Source organism: Arabidopsis lyrata (assembly GCF_000004255.2).
Source record: "Arabidopsis lyrata subsp. lyrata unplaced genomic scaffold ARALYscaffold_2, whole genome shotgun sequence".
Classification (NCBI taxonomy): Eukaryota; Viridiplantae; Streptophyta; class Magnoliopsida; order Brassicales; family Brassicaceae; genus Arabidopsis; species Arabidopsis lyrata.
The window spans coordinates 1684767-1711250 of NW_003302554.1; the positions used below are offsets into that span (position 1 = coordinate 1684767).

The window sequence follows — 26484 nt, forward strand, 5'->3', positions numbered from 1 at the left end:
ATGTCACGCATCAGGTTAGATATATAGAAAATTGTGTCCACCTCTTATCATATTAGTGACATTGGCAAATAGATATGGATTCGAATAAATCAATTAACAAAAATGTGTATATATATACATGGAATAATCAAGTATGAATCCATTTGATGGATGGTCAACTTTATAGAACAAAAACAAGGGGTTTAATGTACATTGTTTCCCCCTATCCCTAGATACTTTTTCAGATTTAATTTCCAGCTAATGAATTCATTTGACAAATGGTATGAAAAAAAAAAACAATTATTTCGGTAAGAAAATAAAGAATAAAATCATTTTTTTCGGTCCACAAGAGATATGTAAGCAGTTGTTAATAAAATTATTGCAGATGTTACAAAAAAAAAATATGTTGATAACATGTCTATTTTAACCATTTAGACATGTAAAGCTGTCATGATATCACAATTCATTTAGAAAATTGATGAAAAGTTTGGATTATTCATTTGATAGAAAATGTTAAGTTGTGGAGTCTAATCTCTCGGGTGATGTTGTGAATACACTACGATACGTTACTATATAAGTTTTGGTCTAGGAAAAATTAATTGACTACTTGGAATCGAATGAACCGATCAAATATGAGAATATTTGGTTCATCAAGACTGAATCCAGAAGTCAACAAAGCTGTCACGAACAGCTTCATGACGAGATCTTTAACGGACTTGCCATTCTTGTCAACTTCAGCTCTCTTCCTAAGCTCCTCCATGATACCATTGTCGGGGTTGATCTCCATTGTTTTCTTGCTCAACATGTAACCACTCATGCTGCTATCTCTCAACGCCTCTGTCTTCATAATCCTCTCCATGTTCGCAGTCCATCCGTATTCACCAGTTACTAGACAGCAAGGAGAGTCCACAATCCTGTCTGAGACCACAACCTTCTCAACTTTGTCTCCAAGAATTTCCTTAATCGTCTTGCAGAGATTCTCGAAAGATTCTTCCTTCTCTTCCCTCTTTTTTTTTCTCTTCTTCGGTCTCATCTTCAAGTTTCAGTCCTTCCTTTTCTTCTTCTCCTTCCTTCTCTTTGTCACTTCCAGCCTTGGCTTTTTTCTCTTTGTCAACCATCACTTCTCTGGTGGGCTCTGCTTTGTCTTTACCTTTCTCTTGAGAAGACTCAACGTGATCAACTTCAAACTTAGAATCCGCATAGAAAGTAGAACCACCACCAGGATTCTTAATCTCTCTCAAATGCTCCAAGTAATTATAACCGTCATCAAGATATCCTAACTCCAAAATCTCCTTCCTCATAGCCTTAATCCAAGACCTTCCTTGATAATCTTTCTCCTCTTTGCCATGGAATGTACTCTTATCTGCATAATGCTCCCCTTTGGCTTCACCTTGTTGTAAAGCAAGTACCAAAAACATGTTCTTTTGAGATTTATGGTATTTTTCTAGTAAGGCAACAAGTCGCTGCTTCCGCGCACGTTCATCCAAGACCTCAATGATTTGCGTAACGTCGTGGTTGGCGGCTAAGTCTACGGAGCCTATGATTACCTTGATTGGGTTTGGATCCATGAATTCCTGCGCCAATTTGTGAACATCCAAAGGCCAAGTTGCACTGAACATAACCATCTCACGAACTTTATTTGTCTTGCTCAATATAAACCGAACAGGTTCTTCGAAACTCATATCAAGCATTTGATCTGCTTCATCCAATACCACAAAGGAAACTTTCGAGGGACGAAGCTCATTAGACTCAATCAAGTCTCTCAAACGACCATGCATACCAATGACAATATCAACTCCAAATCGAATAGCATTTATTTGACGCCTTTTAGAGCTTCCACCATATACACATATTGATTTCACACCACAAGGTTCTCCAGCTTCACTCAAAACATCAGAAATCTGAACATCCAATTCTCGTGTAGGAGAAAGAACCAAACAAGTAGGATTGACATTCTTTGATCCTCCACCAATCTTCTTATTCTTCTTTAACACATGCATAATCGCAAGAATCCCAGAAGCCAATGTCTTACCTGACCCAGTTTTTGCAATCCCGATAAGATCACGACCATCTAACAAAACTGGCCACTTATGTGACTGAATCGGAGATGGCTTTTCTAAAACATTCTCCGTCAAATTCGATTCAGCAAAAGTCTTCAAAGTTGCGTACTTTTCTTCTTCCACATCTTTCCCAGTCATAACAACCTTCGGTTGCTCACTTTCTCCTCCATTGGTAACACTTAACTCCTCAGCTTCTAGCTTCTTCTCCAGGACATCCTTCTTCTTATTCTTCTCACTCAGTTTCTCCTCTCTCTTACTTTTATTCGTCTTCTTATTGGTCATCGGACTCTCAACGACTAAAGGTTCGCCGGAGATGGGAAGCTCTTGGAATTTTCTAGCCATCAGAATTCTCATGATAACCTTGTAGAGCCTATTTTTGGACCTTTTTGCTTTAATCAATAGCTTTTCGTCTCGGTCATACATAGTCAAGTAATCTTCTCGCATCCTCACATCGCAGCCCGACTCCGTAGCTTGGCCGAGACTCACAATATTGCTTCTCAAGTCCGGGATATAATATACATCGTGTAAAGCTCTCCTCTCTCCATTTTTTGTTACAAGCACAATTGAGCCTTTTCCTTTGATGTCAATTTGAGAATCATCACCAAACCTCACCTTTCCTGTGAATGATTCATCAAGCTTAGAGAAATAAGCTAAGGTTCCCGTCATATGGTTGCTAGCTCCATTATCCAAATACCACACATTCTCAACACCTGAACTTGTTTCAAATTTATTTGGAACTACATTCCTTTCATTCAAGTATACAACTTCATGTACCATTAGTGCATCGGCCTCTTGTGTGTCATCATTCTTGGTTTCTTGCGTTTCTTGGAGTTTAAGCAACCTGTCAGGGCAGTCCGATGCGTAATGTCCCAATTTGTCACACCTATAGCAAGTTATCTTGCTCGCGTCTCTGTATCCTTCATTATTCTGTTGGTAACCATTACCTTGCGAGTAACCAAAGCGACCTCTACCTCTTCCTCTTCGGCCACCTCTACCTCTATTTGCATACCAATTGTTTTGAAACGTTTGTGTTTCTGAATTAGCATACATGAGTTTTGATTGATCTTCTGGTGCATTCTCTGCAACAACAATCCTTTCTTCGTACGTTTTAAGTCTTCCTATAATGTCTTCAAAAGTGGTGGTATTAAGGTTTAATACCTGTTCTAATGAAGCCACTATATGAATAAACTTAGGAGGCAGACTGTTAAGAAACTTCTTAACCATCTTAGATTCCTCAATCTCTACTCCAAGAGAAGCAGATTTTGAAGATATCTCTGCCATCTTTCCTGCGAACTCATCTATTTTCTCTGTATCAGTCATCTTGAGTTTCTCAAAGTTAGCCATAAGTGTTTGTAGACGTGCTTCTTTGACTCGTTCAGCTCCCACATGTCTCGACTTTATAGCATCCCAAACTTTCTTTGCAGAATCCAAATCTCCTATCTGCAGAACAAGTGCCTCTGGTATTGACTGAAACAACAGCGCGATAGCCGTGTTGTTCTTCTTTTTGTCTACTACTTCTGCCTCTGTTTCAGGTTCAATAGCTTCCCATACCTCATGACATCTTAGTGCAGCTTTCATCCTCAGCGCCCATACGGTGTAGTTGGTGGTGTTCAGCATCGGACAAAGAATAGATGTAGACCCTCCTCCTTTCTTTGGATCTACGAGAACCAGTGCATCTTCCGCCATTGCTCCCAAGAAGATCGCAACGCTCTGATACCAATTATTGAATCAAACACAATATAAGAACAACTCTTTAAAGAATAACTCTCTTTATTAATCTCAAGAACTCAAACTCTCAAACTCTTTTTCTCAAAACCTTAAACACATAAAACTCTCTATCTCAATCTCATAAGCTATATCACAACTCGATATATGCTTATATAGCCACAACCTCTAAACCTAATCATAACTCAATTAGGATTACATAATATTCTCTAGATAACTCCTAAAGAATTAGTCTTTATCTCTTCAATAAACCGACATCTTGCGGTTTAAGTAACCTCCGGTTTAAGCCTCTTTCAAGCTTAAACCAACATATGAGCTATGAATATATTATATTTTCTTAAAAAATCTTAATTTTGACGTCAAACTAAATGATTAGATTTTTTGGCTCGATTTATATTTAGTCGGTATCTCTGCTCCACACAATTTTTGTTTTGATAAAAACAAAAAAAAAAGAGTAATTGAGACTTTCATTCTATGTGCTAAAATGGCTAGACTACGGTTTCATGCCACGATTGTGTTTCCTGTCATTTCCGAGTTGGATGGCCCCTAATGAACAATTAAAATTCAATGGATCTATATGGAGCCCGTGAACTATTTTTGTTTTTTTGCTTACTCAACTTGTGTAAAGAATTATATCTTGTTTATATATTATGTGTAGGTACATAGACTATGGAACAGTAGAATTTATGTGCATTTTTGGATTTGAATAGTGAAACACATTGGTAAACAATACTTTATAAAAAAAAACACATTGTGAATAATTTCTCGTGCAATGGACCAACTTGTAACAATGAAGTAAACTTTGTATTTTTTATTATTTTTTTTGAACAAAATAAACTTTGTATTTTTATACTTTCTGAAGTTACATGCAGTTTTTATTTTTTCATATGTGAAGAAAGCTTGAAGCTCCTTTTGTCGAACGTTTAATCATATTTCATATATATCTTTGCCAACTTCCCCTTAATTAGATAAGTTGTTCTTCGGAGTTGGGTACAATAGACCATATATATTGGCCCTGACACAATTTTTTAAATTTTATTTATTAAGAAACATATCTCCATACCACTTTAATTTGGTTCACATATATTTACTAAGAAATCTTAACATATTTTATGAGGATCTATTTAATTATCAGCAAATAAATAAAATAATCCACCGCACAACAAGACCTAAGTAATTAATGATACATATTTTTGTTAGGAAAGTAATGATAGATTTTGCCTTAGAATAATGCAAAGATATCTATAAGGACAAATGTCCTTGATGTAGGAGTTTAGCTGAGTTTTTTTTTTTTTTTTTGATAAAAAAAGTTTAGCTGTGTTTTATGACAAAAGACATGATTTGTAGGAATATAGAAGTTCTCTTCTCAAAAGATTTATCCGTACGAATACGATCCACACACGTTCTGACGTTCCCATATCTGCATGCATGGCAATACACAGCGAGACTAAATAGAGTCAAATGGATAGACAGCGAGAAGCTGGAACAATACAAAACGAAAGATTACACAAAAGAAATTAAAGAAGGCCATGCAAAAACCCTAGCTTAATTATAACAACAACGACATTAACAGAAAGCAACACTTGTTAAAACCCTAGATAATCAACAAACATGATCATTAAAAGTACCACATATATATTTAAATTATTACCAAAGCCTTTTAAACCCTTGATCGTACGTACATTTGTCAAAACAAGGGATGTTTTAGATCAAGTGAGAGGAGGGCAGACAAAACCAGGAGGAGGGTTGATCCCACAAGTGATGAGAGCTTGAAGTGCAAGAGGAATGAAGATGTTTAAGTTAAGAAGCTTAAGTCTTATGGTTGTGCAAAGACAAACGGCTGCTTCTAGCTCAAGTAACCCTTGCAACACTGGACAACACACATTCTCCACCGGATTTCCTAGCCCTATATGAATCAATCCTCCCAAAACGTCAACACAAGCTCCAAGCTTCAATGCGTTGATCGGACATGTTGGTTGTTTGCCGCCGCCTCCTCCTCCTCCGGAAGGTGGACCATACGATGGATAGCCGGAGGATGGTGGTGGGATTGTGACCGGAGGTGGGTTAATGATTGGAGGGAGAAGTCCTGGAGGAGTTGTGACCGGAGGGAGGAGTCCCGGAGGAGTTGTGACCGGAGGGAGGAGTCCCGGAGGAGTTGTGATCGGCGGGAGAAGTCCCGGAGGAGTTGTAACCGGCGGTGGTTGAATGGGAGGGATTATGATGGGAGGTCTTGTGATTGGCGGTGGCCTCACAATTGGTGGTGGATAGACAACCGGAGGAGGTCTTATGATTGGCGGTGGTCTCACCACTACCGGGGGAGGACTAACAACCGGCGGTGATTTCCCTCCTCCTCCTCCACCATGATGCGGCGGTCCCCCACCTTTTCCACCGTGGTGTGGGGGTTTACCACCACATTTTCCACCGTGATGTGGCGGCGGCTTGCTACCACCACCTCCACTGCCGCCTCCACCACCACCGTGGTGTGGAGGTTTAGGAACCGGAGGATGAGGACGAGTACAAGGAGTGCAAGCTTGGATCGTTGGAGGCAATGTGATGACCGTGAAGATCAAGACAACAAAGAAGGAAGCCAAAACTCTCGAACCCATTATCGTTATTAACTAGGGTTCTTGAAGTTTTCAAGAATCAAACTCTTAGTGCATTATTGTCAAATCCTTTGGGCAAGTAACATGTAACTATATAGGTGAAGCTTAAATGTGACCCGTGACTCTTGTATGGGTGTAAACCACTATATATATAAATAGGTATAGTGTTTATAAGTGCAATTGATGTTATTATTTGTAATGGTACGTACAAACGAACATGTGTAAGGCAAGAAAGTGAAGAAATAGAAAAATGTTCCAAACTTCGAGAAATATTGTAGCATTTTATTGCGTTACAACTAGAGATTTTTTGTATCGTTGTTGGTCCGATGCAAACTTCAAGGTCAAGCCCGTGACTAAAAGTATAAACAGATTATGATCACTGTCTCCGAACTAAAAGAGTCCGTGAAATTGTTTGTTCTCTCATGTATGTTACTTTTTTTTGCATGACATTTTCTTGAAACTTGAAAAGACTAGACAACAAACAGTGAAAGCTTCTTAATAACTTAGAGGGTTTCGTTGTCCGTACATTCTTAATAGTGAAAAGAACTTAAAAAGGAAGCAAAGCCATAAGGAAAGAATGGCACAATCGTAATTAATTGATTTAGATCAATATGGGCTTTAACATAATTTTGAACGATCAGGCTCAAAAGGCCCAAAAGGCCCAATACTTTGATCATGTCGGAATCTAAAACCCAGATGAAGAATTTCGTTTTCCCTCTCCAAAATCTTGTTCTTTGCGTTTTTTAGGGTTCTGAGATTTTGAGATTTGATCCTCGAATCGGAAGAGATTTGACTGGTTCTGACATGTATTCTCTGATACTCCATGGAAGAAGATCTACTGAGTTACATAAATGGCGTAACTTTAGTGTTTCAGTGAAGCTTTTGCAAAATGTATTCTCTGCTTTTTCCAATTCCTTCTCCTCTGCTGCTGATGTGAGCCTTAGAGATGGTCGAAAAGGTAAGAACTTTACAATCTCTTACCTTGTTGATTCATTGGGTTTACCTATAAAGCTCGCAGGATCGATTTCAAGGAAAGTCAGGTTTGAGAACAAGGCCAATCCCGATTCTGTTCTGAGTCTTCTGAGAAGTCATGGGTTCACAGATTCTCAGATCTCCACCATCATTACGGATTTTCCAACATTGCTTATATTAGATGCTGAGAAATCACTTGCTCCCAAGTTTCAGTTTTTGCAGTCCAGAGGAGCTTCAAGCTCTGAGCTCACTCAGATTGTTTCTACAGTTCCGGAAATCTTGGGAAAGAGAGGGGACAAAACTCTCAGCTTATGCTATGATTTCGTCAAAGAGAGTTTAGTAGCGGATAAGAGTTCCAAGTTGGAAAAGTTGTGTCATTCTTTGCCAGAGGGTAAGCAGGAGGATAAAATCAGAAATGTATCGGTTTTGAGAGAATTGGGCATGCCTCACAAGTTGTTATTCTCCTTGCTTACATCCGTTGGTCAACCTGTATGTGGAAAAGATAGATTTGATGCATCCCTCAAGAAGATAGTTGAGATGGGTTTTGATCCGACCACCGCAAAGTTTGTCAAAGCTCTATACGTTGTTTACAATTTGAGTGACAAAACAATAGAAGAAAAAGTCCATATTTACAAAAGGTTAGGCTTTGCTGTGGAAGATGTATGGGTAATCTTCAAGAAGTGGCCTTTCTCTTTGAAATTCTCAGAGGAAAAGATAACTCAGACGATTGAAACCTTGAAGATGTGTGGTTTGAACGAAAACGAGGTCCTTCAAGTATTGAAGAAGTATCCGCAGTTTATACGTATGTCACAGCAGAAGATATTGAACTTCATTGAAACATTTTTAAGTCTAGGATTCAGCAGAGATGAGTTTACGATGATAGTCAAGTGCTTTCCTATGTGCTTTGGATTGTCTGGAGAGACGGTGAAAAAGAAGACTGAGTTTGTGGTGAAGAAGACTAATTGGTCACTAAAGGACACTACTTCGTTCCCTCAGGTATTTGGATACAGCCTGGAGAAGAGGATTGTACCAAGGTGTAACGTAATCAAAGCACTCATGTCCAGAGGATTGCTTGGAAGCGAACTCCCTTCAATGGCGTCTGTCTTGGCATGTAACGATCATGCTTTTGTTAAAAGGTATGTGAGGAAGCAGAATGACAAGGAGCTTGTGGCTGAGTTGATGGCTATTTTCATTGGAAAGAAGAGAAACTTCCGATTGAAATCATTAAAGCACGATGATAAAGCTTCCGAATGAAATTAATAAAGGGTTTCTTAGTTCATACTTGTGCATTTCCTTTGTATCAGCTTTGAGAGAATTAGGTGTGCGTCAGCAGTTGTTGTTCTCCTTTCTTAACTTCGCTTAGACCTTAAATTCTAACATTAGTTGTTCCTAGGAGCAAATTATTTGAGTGTATGCAATTGGAGTCCAAAATTTTGTAATTTAAGAAACTGATAATGATTTCAAAAACCACCATTACCATATTGATCTCATTGTATTGATTCTCTTCATGTGAATTGTCGGATTCTCAGATCATAAGTCTAATATCAATCAAACTTTATATAACATAATGTATATCTTATTCAAAATGGTAACCATTGAAAATACTTAAGAGAATTTTAAAAAAAAAAAAACACAAAAGCAAGAAGAGTCATAGACTCAACAACAAAACAAGACACAAAGTACTTAAAAGTAACAAATAGTTTACTTGCTAACGTTTTTTTCTTCTTATGTCTTTCAAAAGACAGTTTTTTCCTTCGAATTTACTCATCAGCCTTCTCCACCGGAGCTGCGACGGCGGCTACTTCAGTGGGTTTCTCCTCCTCTGCTTCTGGCTTCTTCTCTTCCTCCACAACCACTGGAGCTTCCTCTGTCTTCTTTTCTTCTACTTCTTCCTCTTTCTTCGCCTCTACAACTTCCTCTGTTTTGCTCTCTTCCTCCACAACCGCCGGAGTTTCAACTGGAGCTTCTTCATCTTTCTTTATCTCCACAGCCGTCGGAGTGTCAACTAGAGCTTCCTCTGTTTCTTCGATCGGTTTCTCTGTTTCTACCAAGACCAAGTCATTAGTTGTTACTTCGACAGGCGCTTGAGATTCTGTTACCGGAGCTGGAAGAGACTCGGAGACGGCGGTGACCTCCTCCGACTCTACCGTCTTTGGTGGTGGCACCTCGATGTTCTCAGCTGCTACTGGAGTCACTTGTACAACCTACAAAAACCATTGTTTCAAAGTTCAAACATCAAAGCTTAGATCACATAGATGATAGATCAATTCAAAACTGCGTGACGTTTTTTTTTTTTATATACAAACGGCATGTAGTCTATTTTAGTTAGCCTTCAAGGCTTCAATTACATAATAAATTATATAAATCATTATATACATGCGTAACCTTTAGCATATAGGTGGATTAAAGCAAGTGAATACTTATAATCCGATTTTGATTTCTTGCTTGGATCGGTAATCAAACATTAGACTAACGAAAAATATTGGTTTTAAATTTAAAGAAATGCATACCTCGACGGTGGCCATTTGAATTAGTGGAAAGGAGTTAAAAGAACTGAGAAAATAAGAGAAGAGAAAGTGTGTGTGAGAGTGTTGTGTGATGCTTTTGTGAGTGAAGAGTTTGGTTGAGAAGATGGCTTAATTTATAGGAGAAACAATTACACCTTTATCAATTAAAAAAAAAACTTTAGAATCATTTTTTTAAAACAGAATGATTTCCTAAAAAAAAAAAATCACGTATTCTCTGGCAATAAATAATTAATGAGAAGAAAAGAAGCTTTTGTTGTATATTTGTTTAAAGAAACATCATGTACAGTTTGATTTAACCGTGCATTACAATTTTCATTATACCCAAAAAATCTAAAATTTATATTTTATAAAATTATATGAAAATTCATAACGCTAACTGTCTCGTTAGTTATTGATTATTCATAAGTGGTGTTGGAGATGAAAAAATATGTTTCATACTTTCATGAAACAATATAATGACATATTGACATAAGTACGAACAAAATTTTTGGGGTTAAAAGTATAATATAATGGCTACAATATATGAACATCGATCGTATTGGCTAAAATAGAATTGAACCTAATAGATAAATCTTTGTGCCAAGTAATTACGAATAACATTATTTCATGGTATATTAAATAATAGTACAAAAAATTTATGAACAATATCAAATCAGTTTCATCAATTCTTTTCTTCCTACTAATCAAAAATCATATCAGGATTTAATGTTTAACTACTTAGACTTATTTTTATAAAGAAACATCTTTTTATAGTCGTTATACAAGCGTCAGAGAAATTCTAACAAGATATATATATTTGTTCTATATTCTAACAAGATTATATTAAAACGATGTTTAAGACATTCATTATTTGTTCGTTTCTTTCTTCTTACTATTTTTATCATCAAATTTGTCACTTTAAAAAGTTGATCCCTCTGAAAAGAGTTTTGGTGAAATAGGTGGTTGGAAATTTTTATTATTCATAGAAGATTAGTTGATCATTTATAAAGTTGGTAATGTTATTAAGAATGTTGGTGTAACAGATAATAACTGTTTTAAGTTGGCTATATGTAGATCGATCATGTCTAAGTTAGAATTACATATTTCTTTTTGTTTAAGTTAGAATTACATATTTCTTTTTGTTTGAATTGAGATAGAATATGAGTGATAGAAAGTGTAAACAACTAACAAAATTACCCGATATCATAAAGCGATCCTCATTATAAACTCTAGCATTTGGACTTATGCGTTTGCTTAACATTGTACAAAGTAAATTATTTACTGATTCAGATAAGATATCACATGGAATGTAAAATCACAAAAGTATAGTACATACTTTATATCGAATATATGTTTGTATATATCCGGTGAAACATATGAATTGACCTCAATATATTCATAAGTCGGCATGCATGTAAATATTTGTGACAAGCCAAAAACTTCGGTGAGGTATTTGCTTTACAGATTATGATTTTCTTAACGAGGGAATATATGGAATCATTTACTGAAATCTGAATTTGTGTTGAAAATAACATTTTAGTGAATCTGAATCTTTTCGCATATAATTTCAAATAAATTTTTTTCTTTCTTTTATGTTTTACTAAAAGACCATTCACAAGTCGATATCTCAAAACAATTACTTGCTCAAGAGCATCTATAATCACCTAAAACTGTGTAATTCCGCTAAATAAGAAAATCGTTTAATTTCAACGCATATAAACAAATAATCTTTACGATTATGGACATTTAAGACTCAGACTCAACCGTTTATTCCACTTTTTAGAATATTCTCTATGATGAATATTTCATAACACAATAATTTTTTTTGCTAAATATGTAGCAATAATTTTTTCATTTGAATAAATATTTAATTAAACGCATTATTATAGGAATTTTTTTGTTGCTTTCTTTATTTTGGATCTTGAATTTTTATTTTCTTTTAGCTATCTATTTTTTTTTTACCCAACATTTATTTTAGGTCACTGCTTTTATTTTTTCTTATTTGTGTTTAATCTTTTCCATGCTAATAATCTACGTGGACTGTTGACGACAGTCGACAGGTAATAGGCCGGTGGGTAGGACCCATCAAAGTAAGAAATAATGACGTGGCGACAAGTCACTTGGATTGATTCAATGTTGCTGACACGTCACTGTTTGCCACGTAGGTCTCCACTTGCTCGTAGGCCCAAATATCTGCCGGTCTGATTTGCCACATCAGATCCAAATCCTAGCTTCGTTGTCTTCGTGTGGAACTTTCTCAAAATTATATATTTTATTTAATTTTTTTTCTTACGACATTTGATGCATAATTTTAGTTATATTCTATTTACGGTGATTATTAAGCAAAAAAGATGAACAGTAGATGAAAACTTGCAAAATAATAATATTTTTTTAGTTTTGTAAGAGAAAACCTTTATATCATCTATTAACAAAATACGAAAGTTTTTTATTTCAGAAATAATTTGTTATTTGACAAAAAAAAAAAATTATTTCACAAATGCCTATGTTCCTTTATCATCTTGGGTAAAAAATTGTTGATAACGTTTGATTTTTCGTAACACATCTCTATTACCGCCTTACCGGTAACTATCCAAAATCTTGAGTCCAAAAAGAAAATTAAAAATGGATATATTTCTCTCACTTAAGAAACTAAAAGAAGAAAAGAGTCAAATCTTAATCAGAATCATACTTGATTAATACGATGATAAATAATTTAAGTATTTTAAAAAGTTGAAAACGACTATCATAATAAAAAGGACGGATGATATTGTCTGCGCCACTGGAAAATGAAAAGTGTCAAATTTTATCAAACTTCTATCTATTTTTGAATTTGTTGTAACCAAATTGTTAATTTTGATTTCAACAAATGGGTATAGACTAGACACGTAATCACCATCTGTAAAGGTAGGCCAGCGGAAAAGCTGATTAAAGGAAAAAAGAGTTGGACGGCTAAAATGGCCCCATAACTATTTTATATTTCATGAAAACATCAATATTTCATCAAAGTATCGTTATGGAGATGAAGAACCTTCTCAAAGTTTTGTTTTTCTTGTTCGTTTACTTGACGTGTTCTATGGCTATGGTACCATATCGTGGTTGTGACGTTATTGGAGTAGATTTGGGAGATGGATCGGGCAAGTACGAGAAGAGAGTCTCCAAAGAGGGTTTTTTGTCGGGTCGTAAGTTAGTTTCTGGTCCGAGTCGTAGTTCTTGTGGTCACTAATTGTCGGAAAAGTAAGTTTAGTAATAATAAGAACTTTATTATGTTAGTTCTCTTGTTTATGTCTCTTCCTTTAGAGACCTATGAATATTATAATGAGTTTTAACGATGTGCCTAATGAAATGAATGGCTTGCAAGTTGCAATATGAATTTGTTTTGTTTTGAATGTTTTATAACTAACTGAATATACATGACTTATAAGCTTATAGCGGATTTGAAGAATCTTATAGGAATTGAATTTGTAAACTCGTCAAAAACAAACCATCCTTTTGTGAAAAAAATTGGGAGCTACCTATCTACATTCCACATTATTTATTTGTAGTTTTAATGACACTAGATAAGGTAACTATTTTACTATATATTGGTATTAGTTTAATTTGGTTCTTAAGTATTAAGTTTATATATCACATTCTAAATTACATATAGATCAACTAAATTTGTAATTATTGTATTATTTCTTTGTTTTTTGTAAAATCCGTAGGTCATGTATATTAGGGTTTTGTGCAAAAATAAACTTTCTAACTCGTCCATTTTTGCATATTTACCATTCATCTCCGAAAAATACAGATTAATCCTACGAAGTCTAAATAATACGTAATATAACCTTTATTCGCTACCGTCAAGTTCGTTCAAGTTCGTAAAATTTTGACAAATAATATGTCAAATCGAAGCACTCGCGATGAAGAGTTCAACTCTACATTTAGAATTTTTAAAAACTAATGTATGTAACCGGAAAAACGTTTACAAGATATGTATAAATATTATATTGCGTATTATTTTGGTCTTCGTAGGATTAATCTGCATTTTTCAGAGATAAATGGTAAAGTTACAAAAATAGGCAAATTAGAGGGTTTTTTTTTTTGCACAAAACCATGTATATTATGTACACATCACCAATTTAATTAGTTTTTATTACTATGAATCACAAATTTTGTATATTGTATATTTTGGTTAGATAAATTTTTTAATATTCATAAAAAGGTAGGTCCTCTCTTATACTTTAACTTTAAATTAGAATTTTTCATTCAGATCTTACAACAAAGATAAAGCTTGAAATAATTCGCTTTTTTATTTTATTTTTTTGCATCGGAATTATGTTAGACGACCCCATGCAGGCATGCCTTGAACATGTGTAATCCTAAAGTCGAACAATCTTAAGTATAATTGTCTCCTAGTAGCTGTGTTAGAGCATGATTATTGGTAGTATCTTAGAAATACCTCTTAGCAATATTTAAATAATATATGTATATAAGTGATTGTGAAGAGATAGTATTTTTGAGTTAAGATTTTTGTGTTAAGATTTTTGTGTTATTAATGGTAGGCTCTTAACATGTGGTTCTTAGAAAAAAAAAATTAACATAAAATTAAAATTTATAATTATAGAAAATTTAATAATGGTTGCAAAATAAAAAAAATTAAAACATTCATGAAATACAATGTATAACATAAATAACAAAAAACATAAATGTTTTAAATTTAATTTCTGAAATATTTTGTCCATATATGCTCTTAGCTAAGGAACGTTTTTTAACATTAAAAGTTAAAACATAAAGGTGATTAAATTATATTGTATTAAATGTTAAGAAAAGCTTAAGATTTTTATAAAAGCTTGCCTTTAATCATGCTCTAATTCTTAGCCGTTCATTTTAAACACCAATTCGGATGAGCGGTGACAGATCTATCAGCTGTCAATTACTCATTCGTTGGCCACATGTTAAGATTGATCCTTTGCCCAAAAAAAAAAAAAAAGTTAAGATTGATCCTATAAGTTCTCATTGACCCCACCAGAATAGACTCTCTTTGTCACCAAATAGTTGGGCACCACCGCTAAACCAAAGATCCAATCTATTTTCATAATTTTTGTTTCCAACTTCTGCTCGAATCTTATCTATTACCTATTGTTTTTTTTTTGGTGTGATCTATTACCTATTGTTTTGTTAAATGTTAATGCTAACCTAATATCGAATGTTAAAAAGAAGAAGCTAATTTCATATCTATTTTTAATATGGTTTAAGTGTCTAATATATATTTTGTTACAAGAATCGTATGGATGAGTGAAACAAACGGTGTGATCGATGTCGTTGATGTAGAATAAATAGTGCAATACAACATTAAATAGTAAATAAAGCAAAAAAAATTACTTCAGCCTGTTGTAGTCATTGAATAGTGAAGTGCGGTTTTAGGATAAAATTATTTAAATCACAGTTCTTAAAGTATTGCAACATTGTCGGTGAATATCCTAATTTTTGGATGATGTGTAAACATAACATACAGTTTAACCAGAACCTTCAAATATTGTCAAAAAAAAAAAAAAAACCAGAACCTTCAAACAAACAAAAAAAAAATATTAAAGATGTGATCTGGACATATTTACCAATATGTTGTGGACCGGTAACAAAAATGTTCTCTTTTTTTTCTCTCTCCACAAGAGAGTTTTTAAACGTTCTAAATATATATATTTTAACCATTCATACCCATAATATTTTTCTATTTTAGACATAAATATCGAATAAAATCTATGACTATAAATCTATAATATACGATCAAGATTTATTAAAATTTACTTTTTTTATAATGTACCATATTTTTTTTTATAAACACAATCCTACGATTCACAGTTGACAATTTTTAATGTCTATACATAACTTTTTACAAATTAATATTTGAAACATTGATTATTTATACATGAGCTTTGACATCCTCTTTTTTTTTTTTTTTTAATATATAACTGGAGATTCCGAACCAAACTTACTAATCCCCATAGTTTGTTAAAAACCGGATATTAATGTAATTTAAAAATATGTAGACAATGGATCAGAAGTATATCTGCAGACGTTCTGGCACTTTTCGGAGTTGTCATTTATGAATTCCTTTTCTAAAGCCAAATATGTTGTTTATTTTGCTTCATTCACATCAAATTTGGCAACTAAAATGGTCCCTATCGAAAAGTATTTCATTTAATTGTTATATACAACTTTACAATACATAATTAGAAATAAAGAAAAACTTTTTACAATTCATAGATATACACATGCACATGTACACAAGCTGGTGACATGATTTTGAATTCTTATGTTCTAGAACAACGAATTCTAGGCAAGTTTTTTGGGGATGTTCAAAATTTTGACGAAAAAGATATTAATTAATTATAGAAAAAAGACCATACGCATGAAATTTCAGCATCCAGTAAGTATAGTTTGTGTCTGGATTATTAATAAAATCTCAGTGTGTTTAATATGAGCACTCAAGAAATTTTCTAAACTTTCGAACATAACAAACCGACCATCAAACAAAAACTATACCTAATACCTTCTAACTTAACTATAGTAAACCCAGAGATTTAAGGTCATCTATTGAGATAAATATTTTCAATCACACTAATTGTGAAACTGCAAACCTCACAAGGCCACTATTGGGTTAAGGAAACTGATAATAATAGCCCAACTAGACGAATTAATTCTTAGGAGCTAGGTATATCCCCTTTTATAGTTTTTGTTAAAATCCTCTTTATAGTCTCCAATAAGTCAAATTAATTGCCATGTATTTAGCTATTGAGCCTACAAATATATGTGCATTGTAGAATACGTATATATTTAGACAATTTTGATTTGTTAGTGAGATTTACAAGATTATAGGATCACCACATGACCATTTCTTCAAGCTCCAAATATAAACATTGCTCAACAAAAACACACCAAAAATCTCTTTCTCTCCCTCCCTCTTTTCTATAGTCATCATAGAATTCTAATCCAATCTAACGGTTGAAATTGTGTAAGATCTTATTAGATCAACAAGAACATTGTTTTCTTTGGTTAGAGGAAAGAAAATTAAGATGGTTTTGGAAGATGAGAAGAAGAAAGGAGAAGCGTCAGGAGAGACATCAGAGAAAATTGGGTTAAGCAGAAAGAACAGTGAGAGCTCTTTGTCTCCAACAGAGGATGATGAAGAAGATGATGACAAGAAGCTCGAACTCGGTCCCATGATCGCTCTCAAAGAACAACTCGAAAAAGACAAGGTCGTATTACTTTATATATATATGAAATTATTTAAACTATACCAGATTATGGATGATAAAAAAATGTTTGTAATTTATTCTTGCCATATTAATGTATGAATTTGGTGAAATTAAATATTATAATAGATTATAAAGTTAAGAATAACAATCTGATTTTTCTTGCGCAAAATGGAAAATTAAGGCTTTGATAATAATCTAATAAATTTTCGATATTTCTTATTTGCAACGAAAATTTGATAGGATGATGAAAGCCTGAGGAGATGGAAGGAACAGCTTCTTGGCGTTGTGGATTTGGAGGATGTCGGAGGTAAACCAAATTCATAACTTGCTTTAGATTTCATGATTTGCAAAAATGGTTTTAGAATATCGATTAAGACTCAAATGTGTTTAGTTCTAATGATGAAAAGATTATAACGGTCTCACTAGTTTGGTTCAAATAAAGTATTATGTACGAGAGGGACGAATCATGCATGGTAGTTAAAGGACATTTTGGCTTATTGCCTTAGTCTCGGTTAAAAGAAGGAAAAAAAAAACGGACACAAAATACAAAACTATTAAATCATTTTATCGAAGGAAAACCTTGAAATGTTATTTAACATACAATTAATTATAATTGAAATGCAGAGACACCGGATCCAGTAGTAAAGATACTAGATCTCACAATTAGATCACCGGACAGAGAGGAAATGGTATTGACAATACCCGATGATGGGTTACCAAACCCGAAAGGCCCTTGGTTTACGATTAAAGGAAGGTTCTAAATACACACTTGTCTTCAACTTCCGTGTCACAAACAATATCGTTTCGGGCCTTCGCTATAACAATACCGTATGGAAAACTGGTGTTAAAGGTACTTTATCTTTCGTGTGTTTCTCCTTCATTTTTAAAACGTTTTGAATGTTCTCTTTTGATCATGTTCAGTCTTTTTTTTTCCTTTTGAGCAGTGGATAGTACGAAAGCAATGCTTGGGACGTTTAGTCCTCAAGCTGAGCCTTACCAACATGTAATGCCTGAAGAAATGACACCGTCTGGTATGTTTGCTAGAGGATCCTATTCCGCAAGAACTAAGGTAATATCATTTAATCTACATGAGAACTTTTTTTGCAGAAATTGATCAGTTTGTTATAAATATTTTCTTTTCATAACCAATTATTTAGTTGTTTTTCACTGAACTTGATGAGTTTGATATCATCTACATATTTCAGTTTGTCGATGACGATAACAAATGCTACTTGGAGATCAACTACACCTTTGACATCCGCAAGAGTTGGCAATGATCCACCGTATATACATTCTCCAAAGTCTAAACCAAAGCTCATTTGAATATTTGATAATATATACTATATTTTTATCAATCTTCATTCGATTTTGTGGACTAGAAAATTGATTTAGCTTTTGATTAAATGAGCATAACTAAATAAGAGACCGTTTGTGTATTTATGAAATTTTCTCTTCACTTTTCTTGTGACCTTTCTATCTTTTAGAGTTTCTTTTTGGGCACTTTTAATTTGAATGTAGGTAAGATAACGGTCACAAACATAAACACTATCGACTAAGCAATCGCGATAAAGATGAGAGATTGTTTGAAATCGTGAACTTCTAAAGCGAGAAGAGGCTTTTGTGGAAGGAAAGTATATTTAATTATTTATATATTGTAGAAAAAAATACATATAAAAGATTGGGTAACCAATAAGAAAATAAGTGAAACTATATACTCCATATTCTCTGTTTAATCAAGAAATAAAAGAACAAAGTATTCATCGGAAAAAAAATAACTCGAATGTCTTGTATCAACCAAAAGACACAAATAGGTTCGAAGCCAAAAGAATTTTGATCAATGTGAGTATGTGACTAGTGTCCGTGTTAACCACTAGTTTAAATGCATGGTTTAAACTTAGTAGTATGGGATTGATGGTGGAGGAGGGGACGCATAAGAGACACCGCGGATTGGCGGAAGAGGTGTGTCCTCGTAGGATGGAGGCGGCGGAGAAGGTGGTGTTGGTGTTTGGTAGTGATGACTGTCGTTGCATCCCTTTTGTGGTGGTGATTGATACTCCAGTGGTGGTGGAGACTGGTTTGGGCTTGCCGGTGGATGGTACTCAACTGGTGGTGGCGGTGGAGGTGGGCTTTGTGTTACTGGTGGATAGTAGACCGGTGGTGGCGGTGGAGGGGTTTGTGTTACCGGTGGATAGTAGACCGGTGCTGGCGGTGGAGGGCTTTGTGTTACCGGTGGATAGTAGACTGGTGGTGGTGGTGGAGGGCTTTGTGTTACTGGAGGATAATAAACTGGTGGGGGAGGTGGACTTTGTGTAACTGGTGGATAGTAGACCGGTGGTGGTGGTGGACTTTGTGTTACCGGGGCATAGTAAACCGGTGGTGGTGGTGGAGGACTTTGAGTAATAGGTGAATAGTAAAACGGTGAAGGAGGAGAAGATTGTGTAACCGGTCTATAGTAGACCGGTGGCGGTTGCCGGTGGAGATTGAGCGGCTGTAGTAAGTAGGCGGTGGCCTTGAAGATGTGTATTGGTAGTAAGGTGGTGAAGGTGATGGATAGTATTCCCTAGGTGAAGGAGGTTGCTCATATATTGGAGGTGGTGGCGGTGGGGGACTTTGTGTTGTGGGTGGACAGTTAACTACGGGCGGAGGTGGTGGAGGAGATGAGTAGATGTATGGTGGAGGAGGAGATGGTGACGGCGGAGGAGGAGATGAGTAGATGTATGGTGGAGGAGGAGATGGTGGTGGTGGAGGGTATGCTCTAACGGAAGGTGACATTCCGGAAGAAGGAGGAGGTGGAGATGGCTCATACTTTGGCGGTGGCGGGGGAGGAGGATAGGCCTTGACGGAAGGCGACATCTTGGAAGAAGGCGGTGGCGGAGTTGCTCTAAAAGTAGGTGACATCTTAGAAGAAGGCGGTGGCGGAGTTGCTCTAAAAGTAGGAGACATCTTAGAAGACGGCGGTGGCGGAGTTGCTCTAAATGTAGGCGACATCTTGGAAGACGGAGGCGGTGGAGGAAGTACTCGGACGGTGGGTGACATCTTAAAAGACGGTGGTGGTGGAGAGAAAAAGTTGTTGCATCCAAATTTAGTACAATCAACAGGGCGTGAGGCTGGAGAAGAACATTCTTTAGACGATCTTTGACGTTCTTTACCAGCAATACAATTCATCGATCCATCAACCGCCACATTGTCTCCCGAAAGAGCCGCACATCTCGGAGCATCACCAGTGAAGAAGTTGGAAGAGTAAGTGAAGTTCTCAAGGTTAGAGAGCTGACAAATGCTGCTTGGAATAACTCCTGTGAATCTATTGTTAGCAACATTGAGCTGTTCCAAGCTCTTCATGTTTCCAATGCTTGACGGCAATGGACCGCTTAAACGGTTGAAACTGACGTCGAAAACCGTCACATTCTTGAGATTCCCAATCTGCGGTGGTAAGCAACCGGTTAAGTTATCGTTAGAGAGGATGATCTCGTTAAGAGTCTTTCCCATTAAACCAATACTTCCCGGAATGCAACCTCCAAGATCATTATCCGCAAGAACAAGAGCAGAAACCGGAGAGTTTCCCATGTTTTCGGGTATTCCAAACCGAAACCGGTTATGATTCAAGAATATTGCGTCAAGCTCTTTATCGAATAGCTTCGAAGGGATACCACCTTCAAACTCGTTGTACCGAAGATCCAAGAACTTGAGGGAAGGCAAAGACAAGACAACATTAGGGAACTTCCCAACAAAACGATTGTTACTTAAATCAAGCTCGAAGAGAAGCTTCATGTTTTTAAAGGTGATAGGAACTTCACCACAGAAGCGGTTTGAGTTGAGATGAAAGAGAGCAAGATCAGTGAGAAGACCAAGCTCACGAGGTAAATAACCAGCCATGTCCGCATGGTTAAGGTCAATACCCGCAACAACTCGAGTTTTCGGACTAGAAGGAGAAGGAGAACAGAAGATACCGTTGTAGGAACAAACATCAGAGCCATTCCAATTGGCAGTGAAGTTAAAAGGATCAGAGAAAATAGCTTGTTTCCATGATTGAAGAGCAATGTAGGCTTGTCGAAGACTCGGGTTTTCGAACTTGAGACTCGGGTCGACTTTGATATCATCACCGCTTATATCATCATCATCATCAGCTCCTCTAATTTGCAAGAAACAAGAGGAGTACAAGAGGAAGAGAAAGAAGAAGAGACGCAGAGAAGTAGAAGGAAACAACAACATTTTTTTCTTAGTTTCAAAGAGTTTGAGAAAAATTGAAAATTTTGAGAGGTTTTTGTTGAGAGAAAATATAATTTAGCACATGGTAAAAGAGACCCCACCTCACTAATTGTGACATCTAAGAACTCCCATGTGCTTCTTTATAAAAAATAACACTCAGAGAAGTCGTATCTAATATTGTTATAAAAGTATCAATCAATTTTGTGTTATAGTTGTATATAACATATCGATAGGCACGTCGAAGGAGGAGACAAAAGACTGACCTTTAATTACGCGGCCATAGATTGGAGCCACCGTCACCGACTTTAACTCTATATATAAACTTGGATACATGTCCCTAAAGATTCTCTAATATCGTCAATAACCTATATAAAAATAAAACGCGTTAACCAATAATTCAAATAATATGGTTTTTAAATAACTCAAAAGGACATGAGTGCACATCTGTATGTTATAACTTTGATGCATGTCTGTCACAAACAATTAAAGGTATAAGCGGCTGTGTTAAGGTATGGCAATATGACCTTACTCAATCCTTACATTTGTTTTCGCCATCCTTGTTTCATTCTACATTACTAATATCTCAAACAACATCGGATAATGACGAATCAGAGTATTATAAACCAAAAAGATTCAATGCTAATATAGAGACCAGAGCATTGTTCCACTACTTAAAACTCATAATTCAAAACCAAGCTTATATTGTTTACAGCAAACTAAAAACCTCCAAGAACAATCATACCAAAACCATACAAGATTTGGTAATCGCGGGCGAAAAACAAACAATCAAGATTGGTCTCTTACTCTTGTCAAAATTCTCTCTTGGTGACTGCATTAGCCAAAGTTTTATTTTTCGTCATATTTTTCTTACACTAGCAGACTTCACTTAAATCTGTAAAAGTATGGGAAAATTGTAAAAAGAAAATAGCCTATTGAAATTTTATTTCACAAAAACTAGAAAGAAATAAGGTCTACTTTTTTTTTTTGATAAAGACAAAAATTGTATTTTTAAATCCAAATTTGAATTGCGTATATTAACCTCCAACTACCAAAATTAAATGACTAACGTTGATAAACTCTTTACAATATTTTAAAATTATCTTTACTAGAGACAATTTTAACAGGGGATTGGTTTATGATTTAAAAGAAAAGAAAAAAACTAAAGTAATACATGATTATGTATTTATGCTCTGTCAGATAATTTAATTTTTCGTTTCTCAAGTCAGATAATTTAATTAAAATATTTCCTACTAAAGTGATAAGATTATATAATATTTGGGAGACAATTTATCGAATTAAACAGGCCGAGACAGATAAGGCCCATGTGCCCTGAGATCATTTGGTTCCTTTCTCTTTTTATTTTCAATAAACAAAAAGAGCCACAAAATGAATGATACAGATACTGATTAGGGGGTTTGCGCAAAAAAAATAAAAAAATTGATTAGGGGATATCAAAATATTCAATCTTCATTTCATTGCTCAAAGAATGTCACAAAAACTGAAAATAGTATTTAATATTTAATATATACACAATGCCAAGTGAATGAATTCTCAGCAAATATTAGAAAAGAAAATGCGTAATTTCCTATCGATTAGCATTCATTCTCTAATTTTCTAAACTATGCAAATTGCTTAGAAACCGGTTTTGTTTTTTCTCGTTTTCTCTTATTTCTCGTAATTTAAATTTTGCTCCAATAGAACTTGTTTATGAGCTTAATGAAGATGTAGATGCAGTCTGATGAAGTTGTTGAATGAGTCAAGAAGTAATACAAGATTTTGTCTGATGGAGTTTTTGAATGATTCAAGAAGTATGTCAAGATGCGACTGTTTTTGTGTGAGTGTCGGTTTCTAGAAGGTTTGAGAAGATGTGTTTGGAGCGTGTTTAGAGGATGAATCACAAAGGAAAAAGGACTTAAAGAGATTTGGAAGACTTGATGAAAGTGGAGTTTGAAGAGAAAAAAGAAAAGTATAAAAGGAAATTTACTTTTTCTTATGGAAATTGAAAATCTTCTCCTATGGTGATTAGGAAATCGTTTTGGCTATATAAGGAGGAGCTGGGGACGTCTTGGAGAGGCAAGAGAGCTGAGGCATAGAGACAAATCATTGAGAGCTTTCTAAGGGTGTGTGCGACATAGTTTCGCGGTTTTGTGCAACTTAGTTTTGCGGGTTTGTGCTTGTGTGATCAAGTGGTTTTGTTTTTGAAGTAGTTTTGACCATATTGAGAATTATTCAGGGGGAGAATGATGATGTGTTTCATGATGTTGTTTTGGAGTTAGAACTGTTGAGTTCACAAACATAGTCAAAAAGGGGGAGAATGAAGATGTAGATGCAGTCTGATGAAGTTGTTGAATGAGTCAAGAAGTAATACAAGATTTTGTCTGATGGAGTTTCTGAATGATTCAAGAAGTATGTCAAGATGCGACTGTTTTTGTGTGAGTGTCGGTTTCTAGAAGGTTTGAGAAGATGTGTTTGGAGCGTGTTTAGAGGATGAATCACAAAGGAAAAAGGACTTAAAGAGATTTGGAAGACTTGATGAAAGTGGAGTTTGAAGAGAAAAAGGAAAAGTATAAAAGGAAATTTACTTTTTCTTATGGAAATTGGAAATCTTCTCCTATGGTGATTAGGAAATCGTTTTGGCTATATAAGGAGGAGCTGAGGACGTCTTGGAGAGGCAAGAGAGCTGAGGCATAGAGACAAATCATTGAGAGCTTTCTAAGGGCGTGTGCGACATAGTTTCGCGGTTTTGTGCAACTTAGTTTTGCGGGTTTGTGCTTGTGTGATCAAGTGGTTTTGTTTTTGAAGTCTAGGCTCAAGGGGAGTTTAGCTCAGGGTTAGGTTATCCTGATTAAATCTAGACTCAAGGGGAGTTTAGTTAAGGGTAGAGATTATCCTTAAGGTTTCACGTTATAGAAGGGAGCGGTAAATCAAGAGGGTTGGGCTTGTTTTACGCGTTTGCGAATTGGTTGTAATTTGCTTTCTTGTTCTAGTGAAATCGAAATCTGGACTTGGTCCCGGGGAGTAGGAAAAACCGAACCTCGTTAACAAATTTCTTGTCTCGTTTACTTTCCGTAATTTATCTTACCTCATCCGCACTTACACTTATGTCCTATATCTTTTAGGAGTTTATTAGGTAAATGACAATTGAAAATTATCTACATTGGTAAAGTGACAATGGAACTTAGTTAGTTTTAGAGTCATGTTGGCGGCGGAAGAGTGTTTTATGATAAGCTTTAGGCCTAAGATTAGTAGATCTCTTTAAAACTACGAAATCTTGGTGAAGATTGTATGCTATAAGTGTGTGTACTATTATTTCGAACAAAGTGAGAATGTCTAAGTGTGGCCAAGTAGCTGCATTAAATGTTAAACAGTTAATTAAAGACACATTCATCATTTTAAAGGGATTTTACAATGAATATAGAAAGGAAATAGCTCTCATTCGATGATATAGGTTTTTATGGCATAGCTACGTGAAAACATAATAGATAAGTTAACTTTGTGCATCATTGTTTGAACGAATGATGTGAATATTAGAGAAGGATATGACGACTATACAAAAAGATTTGGTTTCCGCGAGATATATGATATACAATTCAGTTTTTAATTTGAATATTACACATTTTTTCTTCAAGATTATGTTTTATATAAGGGAAATTGCACAATCTATACTCAGAAGAATTGATAATTAACTGACAGAAAAAAAACACTGTTGTCTTCTACTGTTTTAATTTTATGACAATTATGCCCCTAATTTATATTAAACTAAGAATTGAAATCCTGCAGAAAATTAAATCGAGCAAATAGAGATGCGGCGGTGACGATTCGTCGATGCTCTCTAATCACGACGATCTACACGAGATAACACATCCACTCATCGGCAACATCATCGTAATGCCGCCGTGCTCATTCCGGTTCGTCGAGTCGTGACAAGCAATTTTTTTAGTTCTCGTCAGTGAATGTAATTGTAGTGATGGTGGCTATGATATCGGCGAAGAGTTTTACAGTGGTGCCACCGCTAGAACACTACTCCGACGCTATGATTCTTCAATTGTTTTGTTTCATGATTTGGAGAAAAGTATTCGAAAAGAAGGAGAAGAAAAGTGGTTCAATTTTCTCTCATAATTGTAAGTGGTGCTCATTCTTATTTAAATTTTTGGGTTCTCAACGATAGTAGAAATGGTATTTAGTATTTACGACGATAGTGATGATGGTGAGTTTGGAAAAAAGAAGGTGATGTGAATGAAATCATGGATTGAGATGGCGTCGGAGAGGTGCGACAAGCTAAATGATTTTATGGTGATGTCGTCGGTGAAGGTGAGATGGCTTAAGAGTTTTATAAGCACCGCCGTTTTCTCCGTATATCTCGTCGGTGAGCAGATCTAAAACAATACTTGTTATTTTTCGTTGCAAGTTATTTTCATCGTTATCACGTTAACCTCGTTATTGATTATTTTTGGTGAATATTATATATAAATTACACGTTAAAATAAATATTATCCATATATCGTGTATCTTACCGTGTTTATACTAATATTATTCCGATATTTAATATGTTAGCATGTTATTATTCTATATAACATGTTGTTATAATTGTTATCATGTTAATTATGTAAGAAAAAGTCTAATTCTTTTTTATTGTGCTGATATATACATAAAAAAAAAAATACTGATTCACAATTTTAAATCGATAAACATTTTTCTAACATTTAATTTTTACACTTATCGGGATATCATATTTTTTAGCACGTTAAACAAATAGTTATATATTTATCGTCCGCATATTACAATTATTTTTAATCAATGACATTTTTGTAATTAATTCAAAAAGGAAGGATATTTTTGGTTTATATTTTATTTCTCTTTCATATTTACCTAAATAACATATCTTTATGTATAGATTCTTAATTTCTTCATCCTCTAGGTATATATATTTCATTCACCCATTATATAAAGCACGTAGCAACTATTTGAAGATATCAAAGAGAATGTCAACGTTCTTACTTGTAAACTTTTAAAATTATACATCAATAATCTTATTATACACTTACATTTTTATTATGACAACATAGAATATAATTACACCTAAGAAACCTAAAAGCTTAAAATTGTTAGAGACTATGAAATGGTTGAAGTGGACACAAGATCATAGGTATGTTAAGACATATATGATTTTTTTCTTTTTAAAGATCCTAAATCAATC

General features: G+C 34.9%; 7 protein-coding genes across 7 annotated transcripts; 3 read left to right on the forward strand and 4 right to left on the reverse strand.

Annotated features, from left to right (window-relative positions):
• Nucleotides 1–454: 454 nt before the first annotated feature.
• Nucleotides 455–2426, reverse strand: LOC110230856 (DEAD-box ATP-dependent RNA helicase 5-like). Its single transcript, XM_021035044.1, is given in 2 exon segments — nucleotides 455–994; nucleotides 996–2426. Coding segments are annotated over 2 exon segments (1818 nt in total). The 5' UTR covers nucleotides 2394–2426; the 3' UTR covers nucleotides 455–574.
• A 2620-nt stretch (nucleotides 2427–5046) lies between these two features.
• On the reverse strand, nucleotides 5047–6504 carry LOC9324086 (36.4 kDa proline-rich protein). The gene is made up of 2 exons (XM_021010154.1): nucleotides 5447–6504; nucleotides 5047–5184 (listed from the first exon to the last, which is right to left on the reverse strand). The coding sequence occupies exon 1, from the start codon at nucleotides 6368–6370 to the stop codon at nucleotides 5474–5476; it is 897 nt and encodes a 298-aa protein (XP_020865813.1). The 5' UTR covers nucleotides 6371–6504; the 3' UTR covers nucleotides 5047–5184; nucleotides 5447–5473.
• A 480-nt stretch (nucleotides 6505–6984) lies between these two features.
• Nucleotides 6985–8822, forward strand: LOC9324087 (transcription termination factor MTERF4, chloroplastic). The gene has a single exon (XM_002886420.2). It carries the CDS (start codon nucleotides 7172–7174, stop codon nucleotides 8591–8593), a length of 1422 nt encoding a protein of 473 aa, XP_002886466.1. The 5' UTR covers nucleotides 6985–7171; the 3' UTR covers nucleotides 8594–8822.
• A 61-nt stretch (nucleotides 8823–8883) lies between these two features.
• LOC9322533 (uncharacterized abhydrolase domain-containing protein DDB_G0269086) lies at nucleotides 8884–10003 on the reverse strand. Its single transcript, XM_021035646.1, has 2 exons — nucleotides 9850–10003; nucleotides 8884–9543 (listed from the first exon to the last, which is right to left on the reverse strand). The coding sequence occupies exons 1-2, from the start codon at nucleotides 9862–9864 to the stop codon at nucleotides 9100–9102; spliced, it is 459 nt and encodes a 152-aa protein (XP_020891305.1). The 5' UTR covers nucleotides 9865–10003; the 3' UTR covers nucleotides 8884–9099.
• Nucleotides 10004–12381: 2378 nt separating this feature from the next.
• Nucleotides 12382–13270, forward strand: LOC9324088. The gene has a single exon (XM_021036096.1). The coding sequence runs from the start codon at nucleotides 12827–12829 to the stop codon at nucleotides 13067–13069; it is 243 nt and encodes an 80-aa protein (XP_020891755.1). The 5' UTR covers nucleotides 12382–12826; the 3' UTR covers nucleotides 13070–13270.
• A 3083-nt stretch (nucleotides 13271–16353) lies between these two features.
• Nucleotides 16354–18519, forward strand: LOC9322534 (rho GDP-dissociation inhibitor 1). Its single transcript, XM_021010198.1, is given in 6 exon segments — nucleotides 16354–17081; nucleotides 17322–17388; nucleotides 17706–17827; nucleotides 17829–17931; nucleotides 18026–18150; nucleotides 18287–18519. Coding segments are annotated over 6 exon segments (672 nt in total). The 5' UTR covers nucleotides 16354–16898; the 3' UTR covers nucleotides 18359–18519.
• Nucleotides 18520–18627: 108 nt separating this feature from the next.
• Nucleotides 18628–21290, reverse strand: LOC9322535 (leucine-rich repeat extensin-like protein 2). The gene is given in 3 exon segments (XM_021010197.1): nucleotides 18628–19552; nucleotides 19554–19570; nucleotides 19572–21290. Coding segments are annotated over 3 exon segments (2313 nt in total). The 3' UTR covers nucleotides 18628–18975.
• Between the last annotated feature and the right edge of the window lie 5194 nt (nucleotides 21291–26484).